Raw genomic sequence first — 26,598 nt, 5'->3', positions numbered from 1 at the left:
CTGCTGAAGACATACAACCCCCGCTGCTAATCTGAGAATTTAAGGAATTCCAAGAGAAACTATTAAAAGGCAATGTTTAGTATCTCAACTGAAGAATACACAGACATTTATGGAGGACTACCATTTTTACGTGCAGTATCTCACAACTAATCTTGAGACACTATTTTTCCCCACTCTGAAGATGAGGAAACTGAGGCTCAGAGATCTTCAGCATCTTGCCAGAGGTCCCAGCTAATAAGTGGAGCAGAGGCATTCAAATCCTGTGTTTTTACCTCTGCTCCCGCTGCCTCCCTGTACAATCAGCAATCGTTTGATTTCTCGGAAAAGCTTTTACGCCAGTTTCAAGTCAGATTTTTAAAGATACTCACGTTGTGAAAACAAAGATGATGATGGATGAGGTCAGAAGGCTGGAGCAATAAAAATGAAAACGTATCTTAGCGTAAAACCCCACTAAACTCTGAATATGATTCAGCGGTAATAATGGTGGTTCTCTTTGGCCAGGGAAGAGCTACTTAATGGACTTGAACTTTGTCCTGATGTTGAAACTAGACAGAGTCACAGTTCTTTGCTCCAGCCTGACTAACTTTCTACAACTTGTGTGCTCTGCCTATTGCAGTCCCCCAAGAGCAAAGTTGAAGAGAACCTGTTCCATCCCTCCTGTTTGCCACATGCAGTACCACACAGTGACACACTGATGGCTCCTTGAGTTTCCAAACCACATGCAACTTAGGGGCAACCAGGAAAGGGTATAGAAAAAACCCAGCCCTGTTCTCTTTGGAAACAGCACTGCCCAAGTGCACAGAGCTTGTCCTGCCCCCGCCCTGCCATCATCTCAAGAGTGTGGCGGACAGAACCGCCACCAGAGCCCAACTGCATCTCCCACTGTCTCGAGCTCCAGTACTCCACGCTGCCTCGATGCCTACTCCTCCCGTCCCAGCCCCACACCTCCAGAAGGTGTCCGTGGCCTTGCAGTGTCCAAGCTCGGGGTCACTCCATGTACTATCCTCCTGAATCACCATCTGGTACCTAATCCTTTCTTCACCAGGGCAGAATCGCCTAGAATTGTACAATCTCAGAGCCCAGAGGAGTTTGACAGGCCATTATATTTTATATCCTTTCATTTTACTGGTGAGGAAGCTAGGAGCCAGTGCAGCTATGAGACTGACCCAGGGTCACACCTTCCATCTATTAATGACGGCATGAATTAATGATTATCTTTAAAACTTGCTATTATGTCAATAGAAAATGTGCTTTTTAAAAGAAGCATGGTAGCAAATAATTTTCCCCACAGAAAAAAAGAAGTGCCACTACCATGATTTCGTCTCTATTTCTAGGCCACACTTAGAGTTATCATCAAGAGCACTTTGCATTTGCAAGTTTCCAGATAAATTGTTTTTCTCATCATTACCACTTACTATTGAGATGTTCATCGGACACCAACATTCTGGAAGAATGGTTGCACCAAATCAGATACAAGCTATATCCGTACAGCCAAGTCCAAGTGCAAGTACACTGATGCATTGTCTGCTGCAGCTGGACACACAGAGAGTATGTGGGGCAGCCCAACTGGGTCTTTAAAACAAGCAATGTTCATTCACTTGTGTGTACAGACAATAACTGGGACTTCTATCTACCCCTCATACCCTTGTCGTAGTATAGAAGTCATTGTGTCTGGGACTTCCCCGGTGGCTCAGTGGTTAAGAATCCGCCTGCCAATGCAGGAGAAACAGGTCCGAGCCCTGGTCCGGGAAGATCCCACATGCCGTGGAGAAACTAAGCCCGTGCGCCACAACTACTGAGCCTGCGCTCTAGAGCCCATGAGCCACAACTACTGAAGCCTGCATGCCACAACTACTGAAGCCCGCACACCTAGAACCTGTGCTCCGCAAGAAGGGAAGCCACGGCAATGAGAAGCCCGCGCACTGCAACAATGAGAAGCCCGCGCACTGCAACAAAGAGTAGCCCCCACTCACTGCAACTAGAGAAAGCCTGCGCGCAGCAGCGAAGACCCAACACAGCCAAAAAGAAATGAAAAAAAAAAAAAGAAGAAGTCATTGTGTCAGCAGAGCATAAAGCAAAGGGGATGTCATGAGAACCAGAAATGATTATGAAGTCAGATAATCAGGTCACAAATGGCCACATCTTACTTCTGATTAACCACGTTAATTTCACAAGAGCCACTACTACCGAGAAGCCGTGACAAATCCACCTGGCCAGAGCATGCCTCACACTTCCCCAATACTAGTTCTAATCCTCTGCCCACTACTCCCCAAATCCTGCCCCAGAAAACTGTACTTGGGCTCACAAACTGGTAGGACTTGGCCAAAGGTGACTCACAGAGAAGAAAAAACTACGTTAGGTGCCAACATTTAGAGAAAAAAAAAAAAAATTAGGAGGTTTAACATACAACTCCAGATTTCTGGCTTCTTAAGAAATAAAAATAAAAATCGGAGATCTGGCTTTGCGGGCCAACACTGCATAGGGCCTGCCCTTCAGAGCTGAACAGCAGCTGCCCAGAGTAGAGGGGCTGGCCCTCCCCCAGTGGAGACATGCCCACCCTTGTCTTAGGAAGCCTTTTTTACCCATTAATCTCACCTGCCTGTTCTTAAGGTTTTCCAGTGAATTTTCTGGGGTGGAGAAGAATAGGAATATCACTTTTTAGTGACGGTGTATTTTACGGAGGTCATTTCTCTTCGGGCTAAGAATTATGGGAGGCTGAAACAACTCAGATGGACAATTCAGGCCTAATGAGCTTATTTTTGAAGTAAACGCTTTTGTTTAGAACCCTCATGTTGACAGTCTTCCCATGATCTAATTTTCTGGGTAGCTGATTAAGTCTAAGTCATTTTCAGCCTCTGCAAGCACAGTCACAAAGAGGGAAACCGACAAGTGTCTGCAGATGCCTATAAATGTGCTATATGTGGGTACCACTTTACAAAGTTTCAAGATCGCTTAAACAACCTCGTAGCAGCAGCCCAGCTAGCTCAAGATTTTGAAGGCAGTGGAAAGTTCTTGTTTGTTTTTGTTCTTCTGGGCGAGCGCACGTCTGTGGGCTAGGGTCTTAGCAGGGAGACTCAGCCCCTGTTCAGCAGGATGGAAAATGACAATGTGATTGATTGGGATCTCGCCACAAAGTAATCATTTCAACAGGAAAATATACTGTCTACATATTTACAAGGGTTAGAGCCCAAAGTTGTGTAGGAAGGGAATAATACATCAAAACCTCAGCTGAAGAAAATTATAAAGCGTTCACATGGAATGGCCAAGATTAACTGGGACTGCCAGAACACTTTCACCCACATGATGTACATGTTAACAACCTGATGATACGATGACAGGAAGACACATAAAACAGATATTTTTCCTGGCAAAGAGCCCTTCTGTAAACCTGGAGATATTTAAATAACCCATCTTAGCCATGATCCTGGCTAGGATGCGGATTGAAAAAAAAGCCATTGGATTGCATAACAGATTTCTTATGCATGCATTGCTCTTCCTGCCAGCTTCTGGGTTGAGAATGTTGCATCAATCCATGCAATCTTAAGATGGAAAAAATTAAAACTGGGAGACAGACTAAAATAGCAGGACTTTGTCTCGTTAGCTTTAGGACATCTGTACAAAGATGAATGCAATTATGGGAGGATGCAGACTCCTTTGTCATGTCAAGAAAAATTAATCTTTAAAAGTATACCTATATTCCCAAAGATTTCTAACGGAACGAGAATCAGCCTTTTGAGTCTCCATTATTCTTCCAGGGCATGCTGCAAACTCTCTGAGGTAATAGGCTTCTGTATAGTACTATAATACTGCTCTTGAGCCCTCGGTAAATGTTGCCACTTCCTCTTCCCCGTATACTTTCTGACTGGTGGCTGGTTTATGTTTTACTTTTTTTTTTTTTTTTTTTTTAAATGTTTTACTTGCTCTTGTGATTGATTTCTCGTCTTTAATGTTATACTGAACAGAAGCCACGACAAGCAAAATCAGGGCACCACAGAGCTTCTGCCCTTTGGGTTTAGATTCTCCAGAATAGGAAGAACTAGCAAATGAATGAATGAATAGACAGGTGCTTTTCACCTGTCTGTAAATACATGTTCGTGTCTCTTGGTTATGGACCGCCCTTGTGAACAAGTAATTATTTAAAGTTTAATTTTAATCTACACATCAGAGATGGAGATATGGAATTGCTCAGGCTTTTCTCTCAACCTCTCTCCCTCTTTGATTTTCAAGATAAAGCAAAGTAATTAATGTGCACTTTTCGACTGAAGAAATGATTAAGACCCAGCTGTGTCTGTGAAATTATCAGTTGGGATGCAACACTCGGGACTTGTTAATGCTTTTTTTGGCAATGAAGAAGAGAGACACAGGTATCTCATATTAAGTGTGTTCTAAAAAGCATAAGTTAGCAGTTTGTTTGCCAGATTAACTTTCAAAGACATCTACGTTACTAAGTTTGACTTTATTACACACCAAACTTAAATGATTGATGTACTACTGTGAAAGAGCTTTGTTCAAAACAAGACCTTTGGCAGTCTACTTCAAAGGCTTTACTAAGATAAAAAGATAGCCCCATTTTACATTAATTTCCCTGATAGATCAACACTTATTTGAAATATGCCTGAGAATTATGCAATATGTACTGTCTTATGAGTTTCCTTTCACTGTATCCAGCAGCCCCATATGGGAATGTTTTTACTTCTAAGATTTAGGAGAATTTTTCCTACACATGAAGAGCATCTTTAAGAAAATGCAGATGGGTAAAACAGTATATTGGCATTTTTATTCACTACTGTTTCATTGCAGGGTAGTATCTGACACTAAAATATAGAGATATGATTGTTTAAAAATCAACAATACTATTTCAGGATGTGGTTTCAGATGCTCCCTATAACATTCTCCACAGAGTCTGAAAGGATCCATTTATTTCTTTTTAAACATAGATTCTGTGATTTTATTTAAGTCTAAGGTCACTTCAGAATTACTACAGAATTACATAAATGAGTGAAAATCTCAACTAAGGGGCCAAGCAGGTAATGGAAATCAGTGAACTGGGCCAGTATAGTGGCGACGGGGGTTGGTGAATGGGAGCATGGTGCTTGAAGGGAACTGACATTTAGGTCATTATATCAGATATTTAATTTTTCAATATTGGGCAACTATTTCAAAATTTTGAAAGATCCTGGGCTGCCCAAACAACTCATGTCTGGGGATGGCATGCTGCTATAAACCTGCTGAGAAGAAAAAAGATGTATTTACCTTTAAAAAAAAAAAAAAAAAAAGCTTTCTCAATCATCCACATTTTTTGGAATGCTATTTCGTGACTGTGAAATAGCCACCCACAATGGCCTAACACCGACTCAGGACACAGCAGTTAAGGCTCTGAGTTACTTGTTTGGTCAAGCTTTGCAAAAGGGCCCAGACACATGGGGAAGGAGGCTGCAGTGGGTAATGGACACGGGTTCCTTATGCAAAACACCGTCATCGGTGAATTCACAGTGGAAGAGACAGGAAACAGGAGCCCCTTTCTCTAAAATTTATCTTCAAGCCCATTTCATTTTATGGAGTGGAATAAAGCTGACTTGTAAAAAAAAAAAAAAAAAAAATCCCTTCTTTGCTCTTTGGCAGGGTGAAGTACAGAAATAAAGTCTCCCCGCTGAACTACTATGAGGTCAGAAGCCTTGCTGCTATATTTCACACTGCTACACTTCGCTGGGGCTGCCTTCCCAGAAGATTCTGAGCCAATCAGTATTTCGCATGGCAACTGTAAGTATCCACAATCTCACTCTCACTCTCACTTCCTCCCTCTGTGGGCACTTGAGCCTGCGTCAACAGACAAAACATACAAATTAAACATTTCATAAAACAGGAGACTTGTTAGTCACTTTAACTTGTGTGGCTGGCAGAGGTAGATAATTCAAGTCTAGCCAAAATTGGTGGGATGACTGTTCTGTAACTCCAATAAACGTGGTTGTGAGGATCTGAAACATCCCTCAATACCTCCGATGAAGTCTCAGTTACTACAAGGAGGCTGTGATCATGCCTGGAAACCAGCTGTGGGAGGACATCATCTGGGTGTGGCCAGTACTCCGCATTTTCGTAAGTAACTAGGACAGAGGCATTGTTACAAGATAACAGAAAAGAAGAAGACTGTTTTTGAGTACTTCAGGGACAAAAATTAACTTCTGTTTAGACTTAGAAGTTTCATCATTGCTAGATTTGGATAGAGAGATTCTGAATTCATAGTAGACCTACTTTTACTGCTTATAACTTTCTTTCGATCTCTGCTTCATTGTCAAGCGTAGAAAGCAACATGATGAAAAAGTCAGTTGCCTCTTCAAAAAGAGGAAAGTTCTACCTGTGTGTGGGATGAAACAGACAATTACTTTTTTTTTCCTTCTCTCCAAAAGATAAAATATTTTGTCACAGTAAAAGTGAAAGCATTTTACCCAAATATCTATCTTCACAGTAATAATCCCCAAACACTGAAGGAACCTTAAAAAAGTATTTGACAGTAATACTAGGACACTAAAGAGATCTACCCAGCTTTCTGCTGGACCGTCTAGGTTGTAAAAGGAAATAATTTTATATGAAGGGGAGGTGTCAAGCCTTGACAGCTCTAACTGAGAACAAAAGTCAGGGTGTGACTAAAGACCAAACTGTGTAGTTTGAGACCATCATTCTTGAAGTGGCAGAGTCCACCTAACTTAAGGTACCAAACCTTAATAAGCATTTATTTATGTCCATTTGAGGTAGGTATTCTATCTTCGGTGCCCCTGTACAGAAGAGACCCCGGGCCCAAATGTGCTGCTGAAAATCATGCTTCAGTGGACACTCAAATCTTTGACAGGAGAGAGACATGAATTGTTTTAGCAACCTCCTTGATCAGTGGGTAAATGAAATTTCAGAGCAGTAGAGGAAAAAGCACAAGATAATCCCATACTAAGCTTGATTGTGAGTAAAATATACTGAGGCTCTCTAGTAAGAGTGAGTCATGCTCAGATGCTACAGGGGTTTAAGGTGTAGGGGTCTGAGCATAAACCTGTGAATGGATTACAAGTCATTATTTACACTCCTCTCACCCCCAAAATAACTGCCTTTTAAATGTGACTCATCTTTCTTTTCTCCTTAGTTTCTTTGGAGGATTGCCAGTGCTCTGGAGATTGTAGGTTTAAAGGCAGAGAGATTTTTGAGATGTAGGGATTTCCAAAGGTCAGATATTATTACAAATTGCCCACTCTCAGCTAAAGAGAATTGCAGAAAAGGAGAAATATGCTCACTGACTCTCCAGGTCAGGGAAAATTCCAGATCACCCGACTGGCTACACTCAGTTTGACCCTGTCCTGTCAAAGCCCCCATTTCTGTGAGATCAGCCAATTGCTTAACTCAAGAGCAAACTTCCCACAGTTCCTAGAATGCCAACCAACCTAGCGGGGCTGCCTTCAATAGTAGATTATTCCAACTGGACGCCTGTGGAGACTGTATTTTTCTTCTGGCTCCTGGATGAGGGCTCTTGCCTCCAGACCACATTGCCTTTGTGGTGATTGATGGGAAGGCTGCTTTGAAATAGTTTTGTCCGGAGACAAGATCTTTGGCAGACTGCCCCTCGGGCTTAGCACTCTAAAGATGAAAAGAAAACTGTGGAAGAAAAGAGCACCTTCATGTAAAGGGTTCACTGGCAAGTTTAACCCCCAGAAAGAAGGACAAGTCAGAAAGAGTGACACTTAGAAACCTAAGCCCAGACTTATTAGCATCAGGAAATGAAACTGTAACTTGATTATCCTTAAAGAGGACTCTTCTATCACAGCATTTCCTAAAATAACAGACTGGAAAATGGTGGCACGGTTGGACTTAAATATGGTTTTGTTTTGTGGCTGGCCCCCCTCCTCTCCCTGCCCTGTCAACTCTTGGCTTAATTTCCTTTTCCCTCTCTTGCCCCATCTCCTCTTTTCACAGATACAAAACAGTATCCGGTGTTTGTGGGCCACAAGCCAGGACGGAACACCACACAGAGGCATAGGCTGGACATCCAGATGATCATGATCATGAACAGAACCCTCTACATTGCTGCTAGGTGAGCCACCTTTTCCTCACGTTTGCCTTCAGAGCACCCAAGGGTCCTAATACCTAAATGTCCCCGCTATGCATCATTTTAAAGATCCCCAACAAAGTGTTCTTTAATTTAAAGTCTACTTTAGTTTGTCAAGCAGTCATTCTTTCAAGATTTTCTGTGTCTGTTTAACTTTATTATGTGGATTTGGGTAGAAATAATTGCATATTTTGGAGCTTAGACTCAAATAATCCACTGTTTATCTTGAACATCGTATATATATATACAAATATTTGCTCAAGCACAGAGTAAAGTGCTTCTCTCCTTGATACTTACTAAATTAAGTTGAATGTGTAAACATGTATCAATTTAAGTTCAATGAGTGTGTGGGTGTGTGTATATTAATCTTGTGTTTTTGCAGATAATGTATAGTATATATCATTACTTTAGCAGTAGCCATCCATTTTAGAAGTTTTTGATTTGGATCTAGTTAAGAAAATACTTATCCACTAGGGAAATGTCATTTAAACAGACCATGTCTTAAGGCTGGATGGCATGGTAAGAATACTACCCAGACAGGAATTACATGGATTAGGCTTTTGTTTCACCTCTAATCTTAATTTACCTGGACCACAACTTCTCTGGCTGTGTAAGTGTCCTCTGTTAAATGAGAGACTAGATAGATTATCTTAATGAAGTCCTTTGGGATTCTAAAAATACATGATTTCCCATCTGGGGGTGTGTGTGTAGCTCATTCAAAATATAAAGTATAACCTGGGTCTAGCCTGATGAATCGTTTTACACTGGGAAGGAGAAATAGAGATTATGTTTGTAGTACCTGTTTGGCTGTGAGCACAGGCAACAAACAGGTAAGTAGCAACAGTGCTGGATTCCTTCAAAGCACTTAGATGTTCTGAAAATACAAGCTATACAACATAAAGTAAAAATCCACTGGCTAGATTAAAATATCCTACGAGTACCCTACATTTGGTCACAGGGAACAATGCCAAAGCACTTCCTAAAATTTTTATTTCACAAATACTTATGTAGTACATATTGGTTGTATGTGCTATATAAATTGCAAATACAGTTTTAAGTCCTTTATAAATGTTAATCCATTCAATCCTGGAAAAAACCCTATGAGATGGAACTATTATCATACCCATGTCTTACAGGAGGAAACCATGTACAGAAAGGTAAAATGACTGGGTCAGAACGACAGAGGCAGGATTTGAACTGGAATGGTCTTGCTCTAGAGTCTGGGTCACTACTCCCTGTACTCCGCAGCCTACTAAGCCATAGAAGTGGTACTATTTGTCCTGGCTGATAACCTTCTCATAGCTGTTGCCCAAGAACATGGCCATTGTAGGTGTTCATTAAAAAGCAATCCAATGAGTCCTTAGTAGCCACCTCTCTGGGAGAGTTATCAGCTCCTTCTTAAATTCCAGTTTTAGTTTCCTAAATGTAGCAAGTCTGGAAGATTACATTTGTACCCAATTAGCTAAAGGATGGTCAAAACAAATGATTAAACATTGCATCTGTGAGAAATAGGTTGACTCAAGAATCTTCTATGAATTGTTCACTTTGCAACTGAGTCTTTAGGGGAAAAGAAACATTATAACAGACTGCACTTGTGCCTGATGATTTAGCATGGGTGTGAACTGCAGGTCTCGGTGGGCACCTGAGTTAGGAGCAAGGTGCTATGCAGACTTCAAAGTAACCATTATTACAGCTTGTTAAAACCGAGACCATTTTGTCGTAACTCCCTACCCCAAGAAAAGGAGAAAGAAGAGAAGGGAAAAAAAAAATAAAACGGAAACACATTCACTTTTTTAACACTATAAAACAGACTGTCTTTGGTTAAAGGTCAAATTTGTAACAGCCTAGCATTGACATGTTGGTTTTCACTCTATATGCAGCCACTTCCCTTCAATACACACCCCTGGAGAAGTTCCTAAATTATTTCTGTGGTCGCTGTATTTAGGGTCCCTCCTCTCCCTTTAATTTCAGGTTTCCCAACAGTGCCCCGGCAGCAAGTAACACGATTTAAAGTGAAATCCTTCCCCCACGCTCAAATCATGGCAACACAGTTCAGTGGTACTCACTGGAGGGGGGAAGATGAAGTCCTTGGATTTTAAGTCAGTTTGTGTTCAAATAACTTAATTCAGTGAAAGCAGGGTATGAACCCTGGGATGCACACACTGGTGCTGGGGAATAACCCCTGACCCTGGTCTGTGGTTTAGCATAAAGTGTCGTTCTGTTTGCTGGGCAATGTGATCTCTTGGAGATTGAAAAAGATTGCCACTGTCCAAAAGGAGATTTCATTCACAGAATTTTATGTTTAAAAGGCTCCCCCATTCTTCTAGACAATGTGTGTCAGCAATCAGAAGCCAAGTCCCATCCAGAACCCAGGGACTGAGTGAAGCTTGATGGGAAGAATGTCTTTCAGTTCTGCTTTATTATTATCCATTTTGTAAATTCTTCTTTCTTTGTTGTTTAATCTCTGAACTGCTAATTAACATAAACAGGCCATGCCAAAAGGGGGCAATCTAAGAGCTTTCTGGGGAATTGCCAATATTAATCAGTTGTTAGTTTACAATTCATATGTTCAGCTCTTATGTAAAGTTTTGAGGAGAGACAGGGCCAGGAAAAACCTCAAGTCATCTCAAACCTAAGACCAAAGTAATAGGCAATTCCATTCCAGTAATGAACCTGACCCACAGCACCACCAATAGAGTCAAACAAGCAATAAAGAAATGCCATAAAACTGCCTTGGAATTAAAGGGCAGGCCGATTCTGGCACCCTATTGAAGTCTGAAGAACTTCCCAATTCCGCAATTTCTCTCTCCCTCCCTCCCTCCGCGTGTCTCTCTCTCTCTCTCTCTCTCTCTCTCTCTCTCTCACGGTCCAGGAGCAGGCAAGGGAATTTTGTAGGCCAACTGCCTTGCCCCCTTATATTTTCACAGGAGACAGCCTGTTTTTATTTCTATTTTTCTCTGTTGTACTTTCCCTAAAAGCAGTAGCAAACAGATTTCCAAAGAACTGGGGGGAAAAGAATTGAAGTGACTCCTGACAGCAGATTTCTTTCTTTCTTTCCTTCTCCCCTCTCCGTTTCTTTTAAGTAATGAGGGGGCTTGAAAGTCTGCACTGGAGCCTTGAGGTCTTGCTTTAAAGCTGTGGGTAATTTTCCAGCCCCAGGACTTCCTGCATTTTAGAAAAAGTCAATGTTATTTCAAGGGAAAACGAGCTGTTTTGCTTTCCCTCACTAGCCCCCCATCTCCCCAGTTGAGTGTAGTTCTTTTCTTTCCTTTCTTCTGAATTCCAGACAAAAACGCCCTTGTACTCAGCTCACACAGAAGGGGATGTTAAATATAACCCCACACCTGAGCTGCTGATTCTGTTTCTCCCCTTCCAAGGGGAGAATGGCAGCAAATCATAAAGTCAACCAAGTTCTCAGCAAAACAGGAAGGTAAACAGAAGCAAGAAATGCAAACTTTAGCTCAAGTACATTTTAGACCTTAATTGACCATCATCGTGTGAAAAAAGAGAGTGCCTTCTGGAAACAGTTTTACTTTTATCGTCTTCCATCTTCTCAAATTATCAAAGCTAAGGCTGAAAATATGTTGTCTAAAAAGACATGGAGATGGAGAGGAGCTTTTTGTTAGCTCCCTTGATGAACAACTGTAGCATGTTGAATACCATGTGAAAGGGCATGCGAACCCATCTGTGTTCCAGTTTGGAAGCCCATTCAACTTTCAGACATCTCCCACTAAACTACATATATACAGATGTTATAGTTCTATGATGAGAGAGACGACTGGAAAGTTTTCATAAAAGGTGTCCCTTGTGGCAAGATGCCACATTTTGTCAGAAGATGCTGAATGTGAGCCAGAGGCATCTCTTGGAGGCTGAACCCTCCCCTTTTTCTTGCATATGCATGTTTTGTTTTTAATAACATGGATGTGGGTTTATCTGCCTTGAATGAGATATATACTTGTATTCAGGAGAAAATGAACGATCTTGACTCTTGTGTTTGACGTTGTATTAATATTTCTTTGTTTATAGGGACCATATTTATACTGTTGATATAGACACTTCACACACAGAAGAAATTTATTGTAGCAAAGTAAGTAGTTTTAAAACCTTCTTTCTGAAATGAAGGACCTTAGGATAGTTCTTGAAGGGAATATGTATTTTAAAGGCATTGATTGAGATGACATGGCTTATAATTTGCAACATTCTGTGAAGTCCTAATTTGGGGGTAAGTTAGGGCTTAATACATACTCAGAAATGGTTATGTACGTCATATTTTATTCATCAATGATGTGTGCATGTACACTTTGGAGTTTTAGGTAATTGCTAAATTCTTTTAATAAAATATTGGATGTTTGTCCTGGAAAATATCAGTTTTCATATGTCAACTTTTGTCCTACAAATGTTTCACTGTTATGTTTCCATATCTTGCAATACGAAGTTTGAGTTGACTGTTGTGGTTCAGGAATTTGATAATTATCCATTTCAGACACACATAAAATATAACCTTAAGCTTCCCTTATAACTCCACATGGAGGTATTTTAGTTAATAAAATCCGCCCCAGAAGTAGATGATCCCTTCAGCTCATGAGTTTATGCGAAGGAGTATAACCTGAATTAAATCTTTGCCAACCTAAAGTGAATGTCTCCTTTATGTTTAAGAAAATGACTTCCATATTTTAAGAAAAAGGCCTGCTTCACGCAAACTGATTTATCAAGTGAAAAAGAAGGGCAAGGACATGTATTTTATCAAAATGAGCGTAATTTAGCAAGTTAATGTGGATATTTTATGTGAAATGTCCATCCAGGCTGTTGTTTATTCTTCTTTCCTTTTTCCTTCATCTTCATCTCAAGGAGAAGATCATTTTGTAGTTTAATGAATAGATAGGGGTTCAAAATTAAATGAACATTTCCACCTCTAATCTTTTGCTGTTATGGTGAATTAATCATGGAGAAAGGGTGCGGAAAGCTTTCAATAAATATATGTTCAGCCTCTAGTCTCCCCCAGGGAACTCTTACTTCTAAAATCAAATGCAACAACCTCTGGGTTCTAATGGATTTCTTTCTTGATCGCTGCAGAAACTGACATGGAAATCTAGACAGGCTGATGTAGACACATGCAGAATGAAGGGAAAACATAAGGTAGGCAATTTTCCTTTCTCCTGCAGCTGCCACTTTGGGTTAAGTCCTTGACTGTTATCTCTAGCCGGAGACCGTCATGTGGAATGGGTCACACTAGTCCCTCTTGCCCCAGTAATTGTTTCTTCCATCAATTTACTGAAGGCTTTAATTTGCAAAAATAGTTTGCTTTTAATGTGATAAAACATTACGACAGCTGCTAGGGCTGCGTCATGAACTATTTAGGGGCACCAGGGATTATGGACACCGAGCTGGCTGCCCCGACTCTTGTGAGTGCCCTCTCCGGGAGCCCACGCCTCGCGGTCCAGAGCCCTCAGGGAGTCTGCAGAAGGGCTCAGAAAGGCTGCCGCAGACATACAGAAGTCTGTGCCTTTGGTCATAGAACATAAAAACACACTTCAGCCGGGAACCTTATATATCAAGGGACCCTGGAGCCTCTAGCGTTAGAATTAATGTGATGGGAAGGCTGGTACTTCCAGGCCTGCCTCCTTTTGCGGCATAAACACATACTTCCACTCTATGCCGTGTTCTTATTTACTGTTGAAAAAGCAATTGTTATTCTCATCATCATCTTGTGGTAAACATCAGGACGGGCTCAAACTTTTCACAGGGGAACTCTCCAGCCACCAGCATTTTAACCTTGCTGTTAGCAGATCATGGTACACGGTCAAGGGGTCTCTATACTGAACGGACTGGATACCAAAAAGTTTGAATTATTTTTCAGGATGAGTGTCACAACTTTATTAAAGTTCTTCTAAAGAAAAACGATGATACTTTGTTTGTCTGTGGAACTAATGCCTTCAACCCTTCCTGCAGAAACTATAAGGTAAATGCTATCTTGTCTCTTGGAACCACACAGCCCGGAGGTATTTCATAATTCACTGTGACTGTGCCTGCCGTAACCTAAGAGGGTTAATTCAACACCACCTGGGTTCCTCTCACTTGTTCGACTTAATGTATTGCTCCACATGAGTGATCCTGGGCAGGCTTCTAAGCTTCCTGTTTGTTCAGGATTGATTGATGCGGCTTTAAAGAGCCGACCCAGCTAAGTTCGTTTCTGTAAAACCCTATTCTCTATTGTTCAGAACGCCAACATATGTATCACATAGTGGATTTCCTCTCTGTCCCTTTCTCTTTTTCCCTCCCACCCTACCATCTCCTCTCTGAGCACAAAAACACACTTACATTGTGAACGATTCCTATTTTTAAAGGGATCTCAAAAGCATGTCATTGGAAACTGCAGACTTTCCTCTAGGTAAGATTTTCAAGAACACAGGAAGTTAATTCCATTCAGCACTCAGCTTACTTGACTATGGCCTTACTTAACTTGGCCTTTATGCAAGGGAAAAAAATTAACCCTCGGGCTTCCCTGGTGGCGCAGTGGCTGAGAGTCCGCCTGCCGATGCAGGGGACGCGGGTTCGTGCCCCGGTCCGGGAAGATCCCACATGCCGCGGAGCGGCTAGACCCGTGAGCCATGGCCGCTGAGCCTGCATATCCAGAGCCTGTGCTCTGCAACGGGAGAGGCCACAACAGTGAGAGGCCCGCATGCCGCAAAAAAAAAAAAAATTAACCCTCACAGCATTAATAAATCTACTTAGTTCTGCTGCAGCTGATGGTGGTGTTGCTGAAGGAGCAGAGATGGCAATGATCTGAGGTCTTTCCTTGTCCCTTCTTTCTGCAACAGTCTGTCATTTAGCAAACCCATTTTGAGTTTCTCCCGTGACCAGGCATTGATGTTGTAAAGACAGATGGGAGGCCTCCATCCTTAGGGAAGCCAGACAGGGAGAAGAAAACTGCAATCCCATGGGTTTGCTGCCATGGTGACATAATGCAGAGCATGATGGAAGCATCACAGAAAAGTGCTTATATCAGCCTGAGATGTGGAGTCAGGGAAAGCTTCCAGAAGGAGGTAGACGACTCCTGTCTTCAAGTGTTCCCTCCTGCTGTCCCCACGTATGGAACACGAACACCCCAACCCAGGAGAAACCCAAGCGTCTGTGATTGCCCAGAACCTGACACAGTGTCTCCAAACAGGTGTTCGATTAATTTTTGAGGGGTAAATAGTGAATGAGATAATGCCTAACCTCAGTCTTAGAGAAGAAGCAGAAGTTACCAAATGAAGGGAGAAGGGCATTCCAGGTAGGGGAACAGCATGAACAAAGGCACGGAGTAAGAAACAGTCTACTGAGCTTGAGAAACTTCATTTGGCTCTGAAGTGCTGGACTGTGACGTGACAGTGACAACAAAAAAGAGCCTAGAGAGGGAGGTGGCCTCGGATTAAGGGAGGAGCTGAGATTCAGGAAATACTTAAGTGACAAAAACCGGGAGGATTTGCTAATTAACAAGAAGCACAGGATAAGGAGAGATAGGAGTTAAGAACGGCTGCAAGGCTATCTCCTGGGTGGGTGGACGGATGGGGCGGCCACCAGTTTGGACAGGGAGTAAAGGAAGAGCAGTGAGGTTGAGGGGGGTGGTGAGAACACGGGGGTTCCGTCTTGCATGTTAGCAGTACTCCTGGCACCATGGATGGCAATGCCTACGGGACCTGAATAAAGAGCTCCAACAAGAAGATGGATGGGTCAACCTTGATTTAGGGAGAGACATGGGGGGCATATCTAGATTTGGGTTTCACCAGCATAAAGTGAAACCTTAGGGGTGTGAAGAATGAGCAAAGAAATGTTGGGCTGATATCAGGACCAGAGGGCTCACCAGCCTGGGTTTGACAGTTTTAAAAGACTGCCTTAGCATAGACATCGGAGGGAGGGTCTGTTTTACCCTCATGCTCATCTTTCATCTTATGTTTGGAAACGGGCACCAGCAGGGTCAGGATTAGGGTGAGGCAAGTGAGGCATTTGGCTCAGGAGCAACATGTAAGTAAGGGGGCGGGGCATCAAAAAATTCAGTAATCAAGATAAATGATATTTTCAATGCAGTATTTTTTAAATCTAAATTAATGCAAAAAATGCTGTCATATCCAAATTTTAAATAATGACAGGAGCCGATTCAGGCTGTAATAGAGGCAGCAGTCCAGTCAAACATTCAGCCAGTAACGGTATACTGGAGCACGGACTTTCATTCTACCACGTAATATTCCATCCCTGTTTGTCATTGTTTAGGACTCATTAAGATGAATGCTTCTAACAAATCCTAACAAATTCCCTAGCTGGAAAGCTATCTTTTATGACAAATTACAGGTTTTCTTGGCACTGTGATACCCGGCCTGCAAGTGGTCCAGCTCTTTCTTCCTGCACATGTTCCATTCCCCAGGAGGCTTCACCTCTAAGGGATGCCTTCATCTCTCCCTTGTTCTAGCCACACCTGCTGAAACATGTTCCAGGAGGCTGGGCCTCTCAGAAACCACAGACAGGATACACCTAGCACGGCGAATGGCAGTGAGAACCCTTGGCATTGCTCAGACAAGTGTTTTTAGACTCTCGGGGCATGAGGGACTTTGCTGAGGATATGAGACATAATGTACTCGGCTGCAGGGAGAATGGACAGCCTCTCTCTTAAGTGCTTGTTATCTCCAGATCAGGACCAAAGGGTCAAAGCAAAAACAATGACCAGTCTTCCACTAACCCAACTCTCAGAGCGCAGAAGCATAAAGTTAAACTATCTGAAGCAGGAGAGTGACAAAATTTTGGTCTTTGTTTCTGCACAGGGCCCTGACTTACACAATTTTTTTTTTTTTTTTTTTTTTTTTTCGCAGGCCTCTCACTGTTGTGGCCTCTCCCGTTGCGGAGCACAGGCTGTGGACGTGCAGGCTCAGCGGCCATGGCTCAGGGGCCCAGCCGCTCTGCGGCATGTGGGATCTTCCCGGAACGGGCACGAACTCGTGTCCCCTGCATCGGCAGCGGACTCTCAACCACTGCGCCACCAGGGAAGCCCTGAAGACCTGTTTTTAAGGTGTCTGTATTAATTTGATAATGCAAGTTGGCAAAGAGGAATTATTTAAGATTTACTAGATGGGTGAAATTTATGATTAAGATTCTAAAATACCCCAGATGTGTACGAGCATTTTTTTGCGGTACGCAGCCCTCTCACTGTTGTGGCGTCTCCCGTTGTGGAGCACAGGCTCCGGACACGCAGGCTCAGTGGCCATGGCTCGCCGGCCCAGCCGCTCCGTGGCATGTGGGATCTTCCCGGACCAGGGCACGAACCTGTGTCCCCTGCATTGGCAGACGGACTCTCAACCACTGCGCCACCAGGGAAGCCCTGACTTCCACAATTTTTGTAACAGAAGTAAGCTGAATATATTAGAGAGATTAGAGCCCCAAATAAGATTATCTGGGAAAGTATTCTGAAGGCTGCCCACTATAAATCTACAACTACACTCCATACCTTTTCCGTCCTGTTCTCTAAACCTCTTGAACTTTCGCACAAGTCAGGCTGGTTCTTAGTATAATTATCCGTACCCTACGGTGATTTAATTTACTAGGGGCTACTGTTAAGTCTAAGATCTGATGACTGCTACAAGGATTAGTTCTTACTTTATGGAAGGAGGATTTCACCATGGCATTGTTTTGTCTGTGGACTTTTCCAAGTTCCCAAACCAATACATTAATTCTTCATGGCTTCCTGCCCTTGACTAGCTATAGCTATAGCCACTTTTTTAGAAGTAGGTACATTTTAAAACATATATCCCCACTGTATATTATTGTTTCCCCATTGCCAGGATTACAGCGTGCACTGCTTGGGATAACAGCATTTCCGTTGCATCACTGTGTACCAAGCCTCACTTTGAATACTTGCCACAGACCGCAGAGTCTGTCACAGTTCATCAGACAGCTCTCCTTGGGACAAAATATTAGGAAAAGACTTTCATAAAAATGTGCTAGGGGAAGAGTACATTTGCTTTAAAGGATGTCTAACTTGAACATCTTTTCCCTAAAAATTACATTTTCAACACACTGCTTTATGTGATTCTCAGCTACAGTTTAAACAAATAGGATGGCTTCGATGGGGGAGATTTCAAAGTGCTTGTACATAGAAATGGCCTGTCATATCCCTGAAAAGGTTTCTGTGGGTTGCGGGCAAAGGGCTAGTGTTGGACAACACTAGCGGCTGCTCAGTAAGAACCTCGCTCCTTCCTCCTGGGCAGCAGCTCCAAGCACCTTGATTTAAGGCACCCTGATTTAGTGCTAAAGGCCTTTTCACAGATCCTTCCTCAGCACCACTGCCGTCTTAGGTTTATCTTCTTTCCGTTTTCATATATGTAGTCAAAGCAGGCAACTGCCAGAGGACACACAAAATACCCTAAAACCGTAAAGAAGACTGAACTACAGAGACGGTCAAAACATTGATAATGCAGAGGAGATCTCTCCAGGGACTCTGGGGTGCTGAGATTTAAATTCTAGGACGATCCATGGTGTAAGGAAGAAGCCTGTGTGGTAGGAACCCCCTTAATTATTGGTCTAGGTGGACCAACCACTGACCAGTGTTAGTGGCTGATCATCAGAGGTTCATTTCCTGCTCACATCACAGTCAAATATGGGTCAGTGAGAGAGGCTCTGTTCTATGAGGAGGTTATTCAGAAAGCCAGCTCCATTCTGCTCTTGCATCTTCCATCTCTTAGGATCTTGGAATTCTCCACTGGATCCTCTGTATCTAAGGGAAGAATGTGGAAAGAGAGCAAGAGGGGAGGATCCTGGAAGGTTTTTAGAGGCCAGACCTAGAGGTGATGCAGAGCCTTGCACACACCCCATTGGCCAGAGCTCAGTCATGTGATCATACCTGACCTGCAAGGGACGATGGGAAATGTAGTTTAGTGGGATATGTAGGCAAGGGAAATGAAATTTGGTGAACGGCTAGCGAGGCCCTGCCTCACCTGCAAATGCCTATGGAGCCAGACAGGTAACTCACAGGAGTGAAGCAAGCAGGTTGTCAGGATAATCAGTGGGTGAAGGAGCCCTGGTGCTAAAGACCACATGCCTGTTTGAAGAAAATGGCAGGGGCTGCCATTACTCAACTATCGCCTGCTGCCACTTGGGTAAGAACAGCCTAAACTGACTTTCCAACTTGTTCAAAAGAAGCAAGAAATCCAGGTTTTTATATGCAATCTCCCTGTTTTAAAATAGGGCTCACAGGGGCTTCCCTGGTGGCACAGTGGTTAAGAATCCACCTGCCAATGCAGGGGACACGGGTTCGAGCCCTGGTCCGGGAAGATCCCACATGCCGCGGAGCAACTAAGCCCGTGCGCCACAACTACTCAGCCTATACTCTACTGAGCCCACATACCACAACTACTGAAGCCCGTGTGCCTAGAGCCCACGCTCCGCAACACAAGAAGCCTGCACACCACAACAAAGAGCAGCCTCTGCTCGGCACAACTAGAGAAAGACCGCGCACAGCAACAAAGACCCAACGCAGCAAAAATAAATAAAGTTTTTTTAAAAAGGGCTCACAGGCAGGCCAGTAATAACCCCTAGCCAGTAATAACCTCTAGCTCACAGGAACAAGGCCAGGGTTGGGCATTAGGAGATGGGAGTCAAGCAGCAGCCTGTGGCTGTTGGGAGCCTCTCAGCTTCTGGGCCTTTCTCACCTGCACAGTCTGAGGATGGGACATGTTTCTGAAGTAGGTACTAAGGCTACCTGAGCTCTGCTTGCATCCATGTTTTTGTACCTTTGCTTGACGCCATACTATTCTTATCAGGTAACCCGAGAAAAGAATTCCAGCGTCGTCTCCTAGGATTTAACCCACAAAGGCAGGACTCCTCGGGCACAACAAAACGAAAATTGAAGTCATTCTCTATAGAGTTCATGACTCAACAGATAATTCATGCAGAGTAGAGGAAGGAGGGGAATTAAGTTTTCCTGGTGTCTGCCTCAGAAATTCCTTTTCCAAGGAGAAAATTGCGACTTCTTGAGCATTCCAGAAGGATACTCTTTATTGGAATAAAGGAATCTCTTTATTGTAGTGATTCAGAGTCAAGCAGACATGACTGAATTTCTGACTCTCCTAGCTGTAGAATCTTAGTCAAGTGACTTAATCTCTCTAAACCTCAGCTTCGTCATCGTCATCTGAAACCGAAAGACTTACCTCAGAGGGTATTCGAGGATTATGTGCACCATGCATATGAATTACTTAGCAAATTAAGAGCTTTGTAAATATTAGTTGCTATTACTACTGTTGGTTTCTGTTGTTCTTAATTAAGTCCTATTATTTCATTTAGATGGATACTTTGGAACCTTTTGGGGATGAATTTAGTGGAATGGCCAGATGCCCTTACGATGCCAAACATGCCAACATTGCACTGTTTGCAGGTAAATGACCTGATTTCTTCTCATTGCATTTGCTTTTGTGTGCTCAGCCTGTGGCTGCGCATCTACTCTGGAGGATTTGCAGAGTCACAGTTGTACTTCCATTCTCTAGTGAACAGTGTAATTAACAATGCCTTTTCCATTTGAAATTCATATGGAAACTGTACTTTTGCTTCTTAAGAGAAGTCTTTGCCACACTTACCCGTGCTTCTGTGCCTTCAGAAAGAATAACAACTTTGTACTGAACATGCGACATACTGGTTAGGGCATGTTTGGGCTGAAATACTAGAAAATCCCACCTTGAACCACCAACGTGGATTTAAGGTAGGGTAGACTTTGGGGTTGGTTTGATTCAACAACTCAATAATCTCATCCAGGACACAGGTCCTTTTCATTTCTCTGCTCTGCTTCCTTTCTTTCTCTGAGAGAGACTGGCTGTTCTCAGAGTCATAGGATGGCTGCCGGGGCTCAATTAGGGCTACGTGTCCTCTTGTCTACATACAGAAGGGAGAGGAAAGAGACAAAAGGAAGCTTTTGGAAGCTCGATCAGAGCAGTGAGACCACATACTCATAAGTTACCAGCAAACATCTTCTCAAATATCATTGACCTGATTAGGTTGCATGCCTATCTCTGATAGAAAAATTGTAGTGGCCAAGGGGATGATACTGATTAGCTGAGCTTGCCCAATACTCCCCATCCCTACTCCTTCCTTCCACTGCAAAAGATATAAAACAGCAACAAGTCAGCCATGACTTTCAGATCGGGATTTTTGTGTACGCATGTGTGTGTTTTAATTAGAAATTTATTTAGGAATTCACTGCCAGCTGTGCACCTGGAAGGTGGGTACAGGGAGAAGTGCTGGTATAATAGTGATTGTTATGGCATGTAATGAAGCAGTTGGCTATAGTTTCCATCACAGCAGCTTAAAAACTGGCACACCCTAGCCAGATAAGAGACGTTAGGGCTTTGATTATGGAAAAAGATGAGCTCCTTGAAATTCATCCTCCGTGCCATCCATTTGTGGGCCTGGATCTGCAGTCAAAGATTGAAGAGGTGGCTTGTGCCAGGTTCAGAAGCAAAGGTTTCTCAGGTTCTCCTCCAAAGGCAGAGCACAGTATTGTCGGGAAGCAGCACTGTGAAACACACACAGTCTTGTAAACCTGTTTGCAAGCATGGCCTGGGGCAAGGCCAGTGGTAAGGGTGTTTGAGCGTATTCTTAAGCGCATAACTTCTGCAGCAGCGCTTTTCTGACACTCGGCACCTGCATTAGTCAGTACCACGGAGGATGTGGGCTGCAGTGGAGAACACAAGTTTAACCATTAACTAAAAAGAAGTAACCTGAGGTAGAAAGAGGAGAATGGGCAGAGTGTTTACTAAGGCCACCAAGCTTCCAGAAGCAAGCCATGTGAGACCATACTGTGACTGCCCCTCTGCCCCCTCCAACAGGTGTATTTGAATCCGTGTTCACTGACATGTCTGAAATCTCATAAGAGCTCAGCCCTTATAAACACAGGATATTTGTTGCACCTCAACGGTTGCCATATTACGAAGAGTGCCAAAATAGTACTTGATTTTACAAGTAAAAGTTCTGGTGAGATACCCAGTGTACGGGGGAGCGTTCAACAGCAATAACCACACACGCACACACAGTGCTCCCACTGCCCTCCACACTTCAGGTGTATCTGTATGACCTGGGGCTAGGATTCTATAGGACAAGTTGTGATTTTTGTAGACATATGTTTATCAATAGAAAGGTGTGCTGTCTGCAGTTAAAATCTAACCCAAACAGGCAACACTTACTGATATATGAACGCCAATAGTGTAGATGTGAAGACAGCTCTATCCTGAAACTAAGTAAATGTCAGTTAAGACCAAAAGCAGACATCAAGAACTTTGCTTAGGTATGTTTGGATAAGATTTTTTTTTAAAAAAACCATATGCTTATTCCACAAGTGGAGGAGCTTAAAAGAATACTGTATTGTATATAAACCACTTTTGAAGATGCTTTCAAAGCCACAATTAATGAAGATATGTAATCCATTAAAAATGAGCCAAGGAAGTAATCTTTTATATTAAATATAATTAGTGTTTCCATTTCATCTACATAGATTTTGCTATTCCAGAACAGCCCATTTGATTATTTGTGTAAACAATGCTTGCTAATCCGGGAAAAGAACGCAAAATTGCAAGGATTCACCCTCAGTCATCTTCGCTCTCTTTTGCCTTGAACGTATCCTCAAGCATAAGTCCCAAAGAGCATGAATTCTGAAAGACCAATTTGAACTCAGCACCATCCCTTTCCCCGCCCCCCTTTACTTTGGCTTCTTATATATCAGAATGTTCTCAGTTTGTGACTTTGGAAATACTGAAGCAAATATTTCTTAAATGGAAAGTGAGACTGGCAGGGCTTAGTGGCTCTCGTGACTGAGGTAAAGAGGGGCAGAGACGCGCAGGATACACGTAGCAATTTTAGTCAGCTCTTTTTTGCTTACGAATCCCCTTTCTTCAACTTCCCTCACCTGCTCAGGCCGAGGACGCTGTTACTTCTGCTCGCACTTCAATTTTCTGGTGATAAAATCAGCCTCTATCTTTCCCTGGGCTCCTACCTAACCCAGTTTACCACGGTGTGGTGGCAGTTGCAGCGTCCAAGAGGCCTTGGCCTTGAGATTTCGGTCAAGGTACATCTAATCGAGTGAAGCAAACAACATTTTTCATTTATCCTGTTCCCTGAGCTGCTGCTTAGAAATTGCCGTGCAATTTAAAAAGTGAAAAATGTTTCATCTCTCAGGATCCCAATTTCAAATGGTTAGGAATGTGGGCCAAGTGTTTTCCCAGAGACTCTTGGGCTTTTCCCAGGTGCCCTATCTTATCTGCCTGATACAGGAAAGCCGGGCGGGGGGAGACCTCTATTATTCCCCCATGCCCACTGTCTTGCTGCAACTCCGACCACCTCTTCTCTTTCTCTTCGAAGACGGAAAACTGTACTCTGCTACAGTGACTGACTTCCTTGCCATTGATGCAGTCATCTACCGGAGCCTCGGAGACAGCCCAACCCTGCGGACCGTCAAGCATGATTCAAAATGGTTGAAAGGTGAACAAACAAAAGAAGAAAGTGGGGGAGGTGGGGGAGATACATATCCTGAGGGAGATTCAGAGCCTGGATGGACCAGACTGTAGTTGCATTTTAGTGATGGCTTCTCACAGACAGGAAGGTGGAAATTGCACCTTCTGCCCCCAGTTGATTGATTGACCTCCCCTTTTCACTTCCCATGAGTTTCTGGAGTGTTATCAAAACTACCAATGCCACTATAATAGAACACGTGGCATTTATCTTTCCTGCTTCAAGCTCTCATTTCAGAGTCCCACGTGAAAACAACTAAACACTTCATTCATGGAAGGGAACAGGGGATTGGAGGTGGTGGGGAACAGGAAAAAAGCTGTTCACAACACTGTATGAGTCAAGGGTGACAGAGATGTGTACAAAATCCATTCTGTAATTTGAGCGTTGTACTCTGGAAAATAAAATGACCTAGATATGCAAAACTCATTTATTCTTCATTGTTCACTGCAACTGCTTCTGAAAGATAAAAATCTGTAGGCTTAGGTGCTTTCTGAGATCACCAGCACTTGCATGTGTGAAGTCACTAGAAATGGTTAGTGTTAACCAAATGTCTAATGGCCCTACACTTTTAATTAATAACATGTCTTTGGTTGCAGCTGATTGCAGTTCTTTTAACTCTGTGTGACATGTCCCCAATTAAAGTGCCCATTTGTCCACAGAACCGTATTTTGTGCAAGCGGTAGATTACGGAGACTATATCTACTTCTTCTTTAGGGAAATAGCGGTGGAGTACAGCACCATGGGAAAGGTAAGAGGGGAGGATGTCTCAATTTGGGGCCAGTGTGGTTATCAATGACTTTGAAATAAGAACCATGAATCTAATGACAAGGTCATCGTTTTGAGAAGATCCAGCCAAAGACTGGTGGAAGTGAAACATTTTACCTCCTCAAAGCCCTGTATGCTTTTTCTGAGTAGTAAGAGATTACAGGGAAACCTCTTAAATGTTTATATTGAAAATTTACTAGATAGATGTTGGGTTGATTTCATACTGAGTTTCAAGTACCTTAAGGTGTGGTTTCCAGGTCCACTCATCAGGTTTTTTTGTTTTAAATTGAGTCGCTCCAGAGAGAGAGTGTGAATATTCAATATCTTTTAAGAAAACCAAGGGTCTTGACTGTATTACAAAAAGCAATAGAACACTTAGGGGATGTCTATTTCAGTTATTTTTATCAGAGAGTAGATCAAGATCACTAAGTTAGAGGGCACAATTCAATGCCAGGGTGGCTTGCACAGTTAGAGGAATTCAGAGTATGAGATGCAGAGCCCAGAGGCAGCTAGTGAGGATGGCAGAGATGGTGCATACAAGTGTGCTTTTGTTTGAGGAAATAAAAAGCTAAGCAGTCTGTATGGAAATGAGTTTATGTGGCTGGGAGCTGATCCCCTGAAGGATTTATGGCTCTGTATTAAATGCCACAGCCTTATCTTTCAAAACATGCTGTTCCAATGCTGAGTTTTTCCCTTCTTTTTTTTTTGCTACTGATTTTAGAAACACAGGATTAAATTAAGCACCTTGTTGTTCTGTTTCTGTTTTCTAAGAAAGGCAAATTCTACTAAGATCTCCACGAAAAGTAAGTGCATTTCATTTTCTCCATGTTTTTCCTCTGCAGGTAGTTTTCCCAAGAGTGGCTCAGGTTTGTAAGAATGACATGGGAGGGTCACAAAGAGTCCTGGAGAAACAGTGGACATCTTTCCTTAAAGCTCGCCTGAACTGCTCAGTTCCAGGGGACTCTCATTTTTATTTCAACATCCTCCAGGCAGTTACAGACGTGATTCGTATTAATGGCCGTGATGTTGTCCTGGCAACCTTTTCCACACCTTATAACAGGTAACCATGCCCTGGCTGTGTGGACTTAGTCGGTCCTTCCTGGCTTCCTTTTCCCAAGGGGCTCTTGTCTAACACACAAGATTTGCAACTGATGGAAAAATTGCCATTCACTATTTGTAGCTAAGAAGCACTTAACGTTCAGTTTTCATCAACAAATTAACAGTCATTTATAAGCACTGCTAGAGTAGGATTCTGGAGAAAGTAATTAGATAAATTATAACAATATAGTCTTTTCATATGCCTGGGGTATAAACACTATTCATGTGCTATTCCTCAATCCCTCCAGTAATCTTGAAAAGTGAATACTGCTGCCTTCTTTTTACACTTGAGGAAACAGTTCAATTATACTATCTGGTCCAGGTAGCCAATAGGTGGAAGCAGCAGCTTTGGAACTTAAGAATGTTCCTCCTTTCCCTTCTAGGTCATCTAACATTTTATTTGACTTTTAATATTTCTATGACTAGATCAGTAATTTTTGAAGTAAAAATACTGGAACCTTATTAAAATGCTACACAGTGAAATTTAGGAATTAGATGGGTCCATCTTGCATCCCACCTAAGGGACCCTGGTTATTATCCTGTCAGAGGAACCAGGATTCCAACCACAGCACTACTGTCTGACTCTGGAGGGTTCTACTGAGGATTTACAAGTCATCAAACGTTGCACGGAGAAATACCGTCTCAGCCTGTTCACCCCTATTTTTGTATTTACTTAAGCTAAGACACTGAGCTATTAAATGGCACACTAATAACTGTCCCTGGAACAGTGAAATGTGTAGAGACTAAAGAACAGAAGAAACAGGGACACTATGTTCCCTGCTACTTGGCTCTCCCAAACCTTAGAGTACTAGCACCGTTGTGTGGAAATGATCCTAATTCTGGCCATGGTCATGAAATTGAAATACATGTACTATGTTCTCACTTCCATGTAGAATTTTGTGTGTTCCATATAATCTTCCATAAGGAATGCACTGTTTTGTTTTGGATTATACTTTTTACAAAAACTCTGAAGAACTTGATGAGTGGCTAGATGACAGGATAGCTGCTAGGAAGAAATGCTTAAGAATTGGGTAGAGCCCATCCCTGGTGGCGCAGTTTGAGAGTCCCCCTGCCGATGCAGGGGACACGGGTTCGTGCCCCGGTCCGGGAAGATCCCACGTGCCGCGGAGCGGCTG

At 42.8% G+C, this 26,598-nt stretch overlaps 1 protein-coding gene across 3 annotated transcripts in view; it reads left to right on the top strand.

The window, feature by feature from the left end:
* Positions 1 to 26,598, top strand: part of SEMA6A (semaphorin 6A) — a 129,062-nt gene that overhangs the window by 60,838 nt on the left and 41,626 nt on the right. Inside the window, exons 2-11 of one of the 3 annotated variants that reach the window (XM_007451222.1) lie at positions 4,407 to 4,413; positions 5,623 to 5,760; positions 7,951 to 8,068; positions 12,110 to 12,170; positions 13,157 to 13,219; positions 13,941 to 14,042; positions 20,390 to 20,480; positions 23,450 to 23,569; positions 24,259 to 24,347; positions 25,207 to 25,424. In XM_007451222.1, coding sequence (XP_007451284.1) covers positions 5,661 to 5,760; positions 7,951 to 8,068; positions 12,110 to 12,170; positions 13,157 to 13,219; positions 13,941 to 14,042; positions 20,390 to 20,480; positions 23,450 to 23,569; positions 24,259 to 24,347; positions 25,207 to 25,424 — 962 coding nt within the window. In that variant the 5' untranslated portion in view covers positions 4,407 to 4,413; positions 5,623 to 5,660. Of the gene's footprint in view, positions 1 to 4,406; positions 4,414 to 5,622; positions 5,761 to 7,950; positions 8,069 to 12,109; positions 12,171 to 13,156; positions 13,220 to 13,940; positions 14,043 to 20,389; positions 20,481 to 23,449; positions 23,570 to 24,258; positions 24,348 to 25,206; positions 25,425 to 26,598 lie in introns of those variants that run through there. The other 2 variants (XM_007451223.1, XM_007451221.1) reach the window with 2 other exon arrangements.

Source organism: Lipotes vexillifer, unplaced genomic scaffold, assembly GCF_000442215.2.
Source record: "Lipotes vexillifer unplaced genomic scaffold, Lipotes_vexillifer_v1.1 scaffold91, whole genome shotgun sequence".
Classification (NCBI taxonomy): Eukaryota; Metazoa; Chordata; class Mammalia; order Artiodactyla; family Lipotidae; genus Lipotes; species Lipotes vexillifer.
Note: the sequence above shows the minus strand (reverse complement) of the source record. Positions and strands in the feature narration are given on the sequence as shown.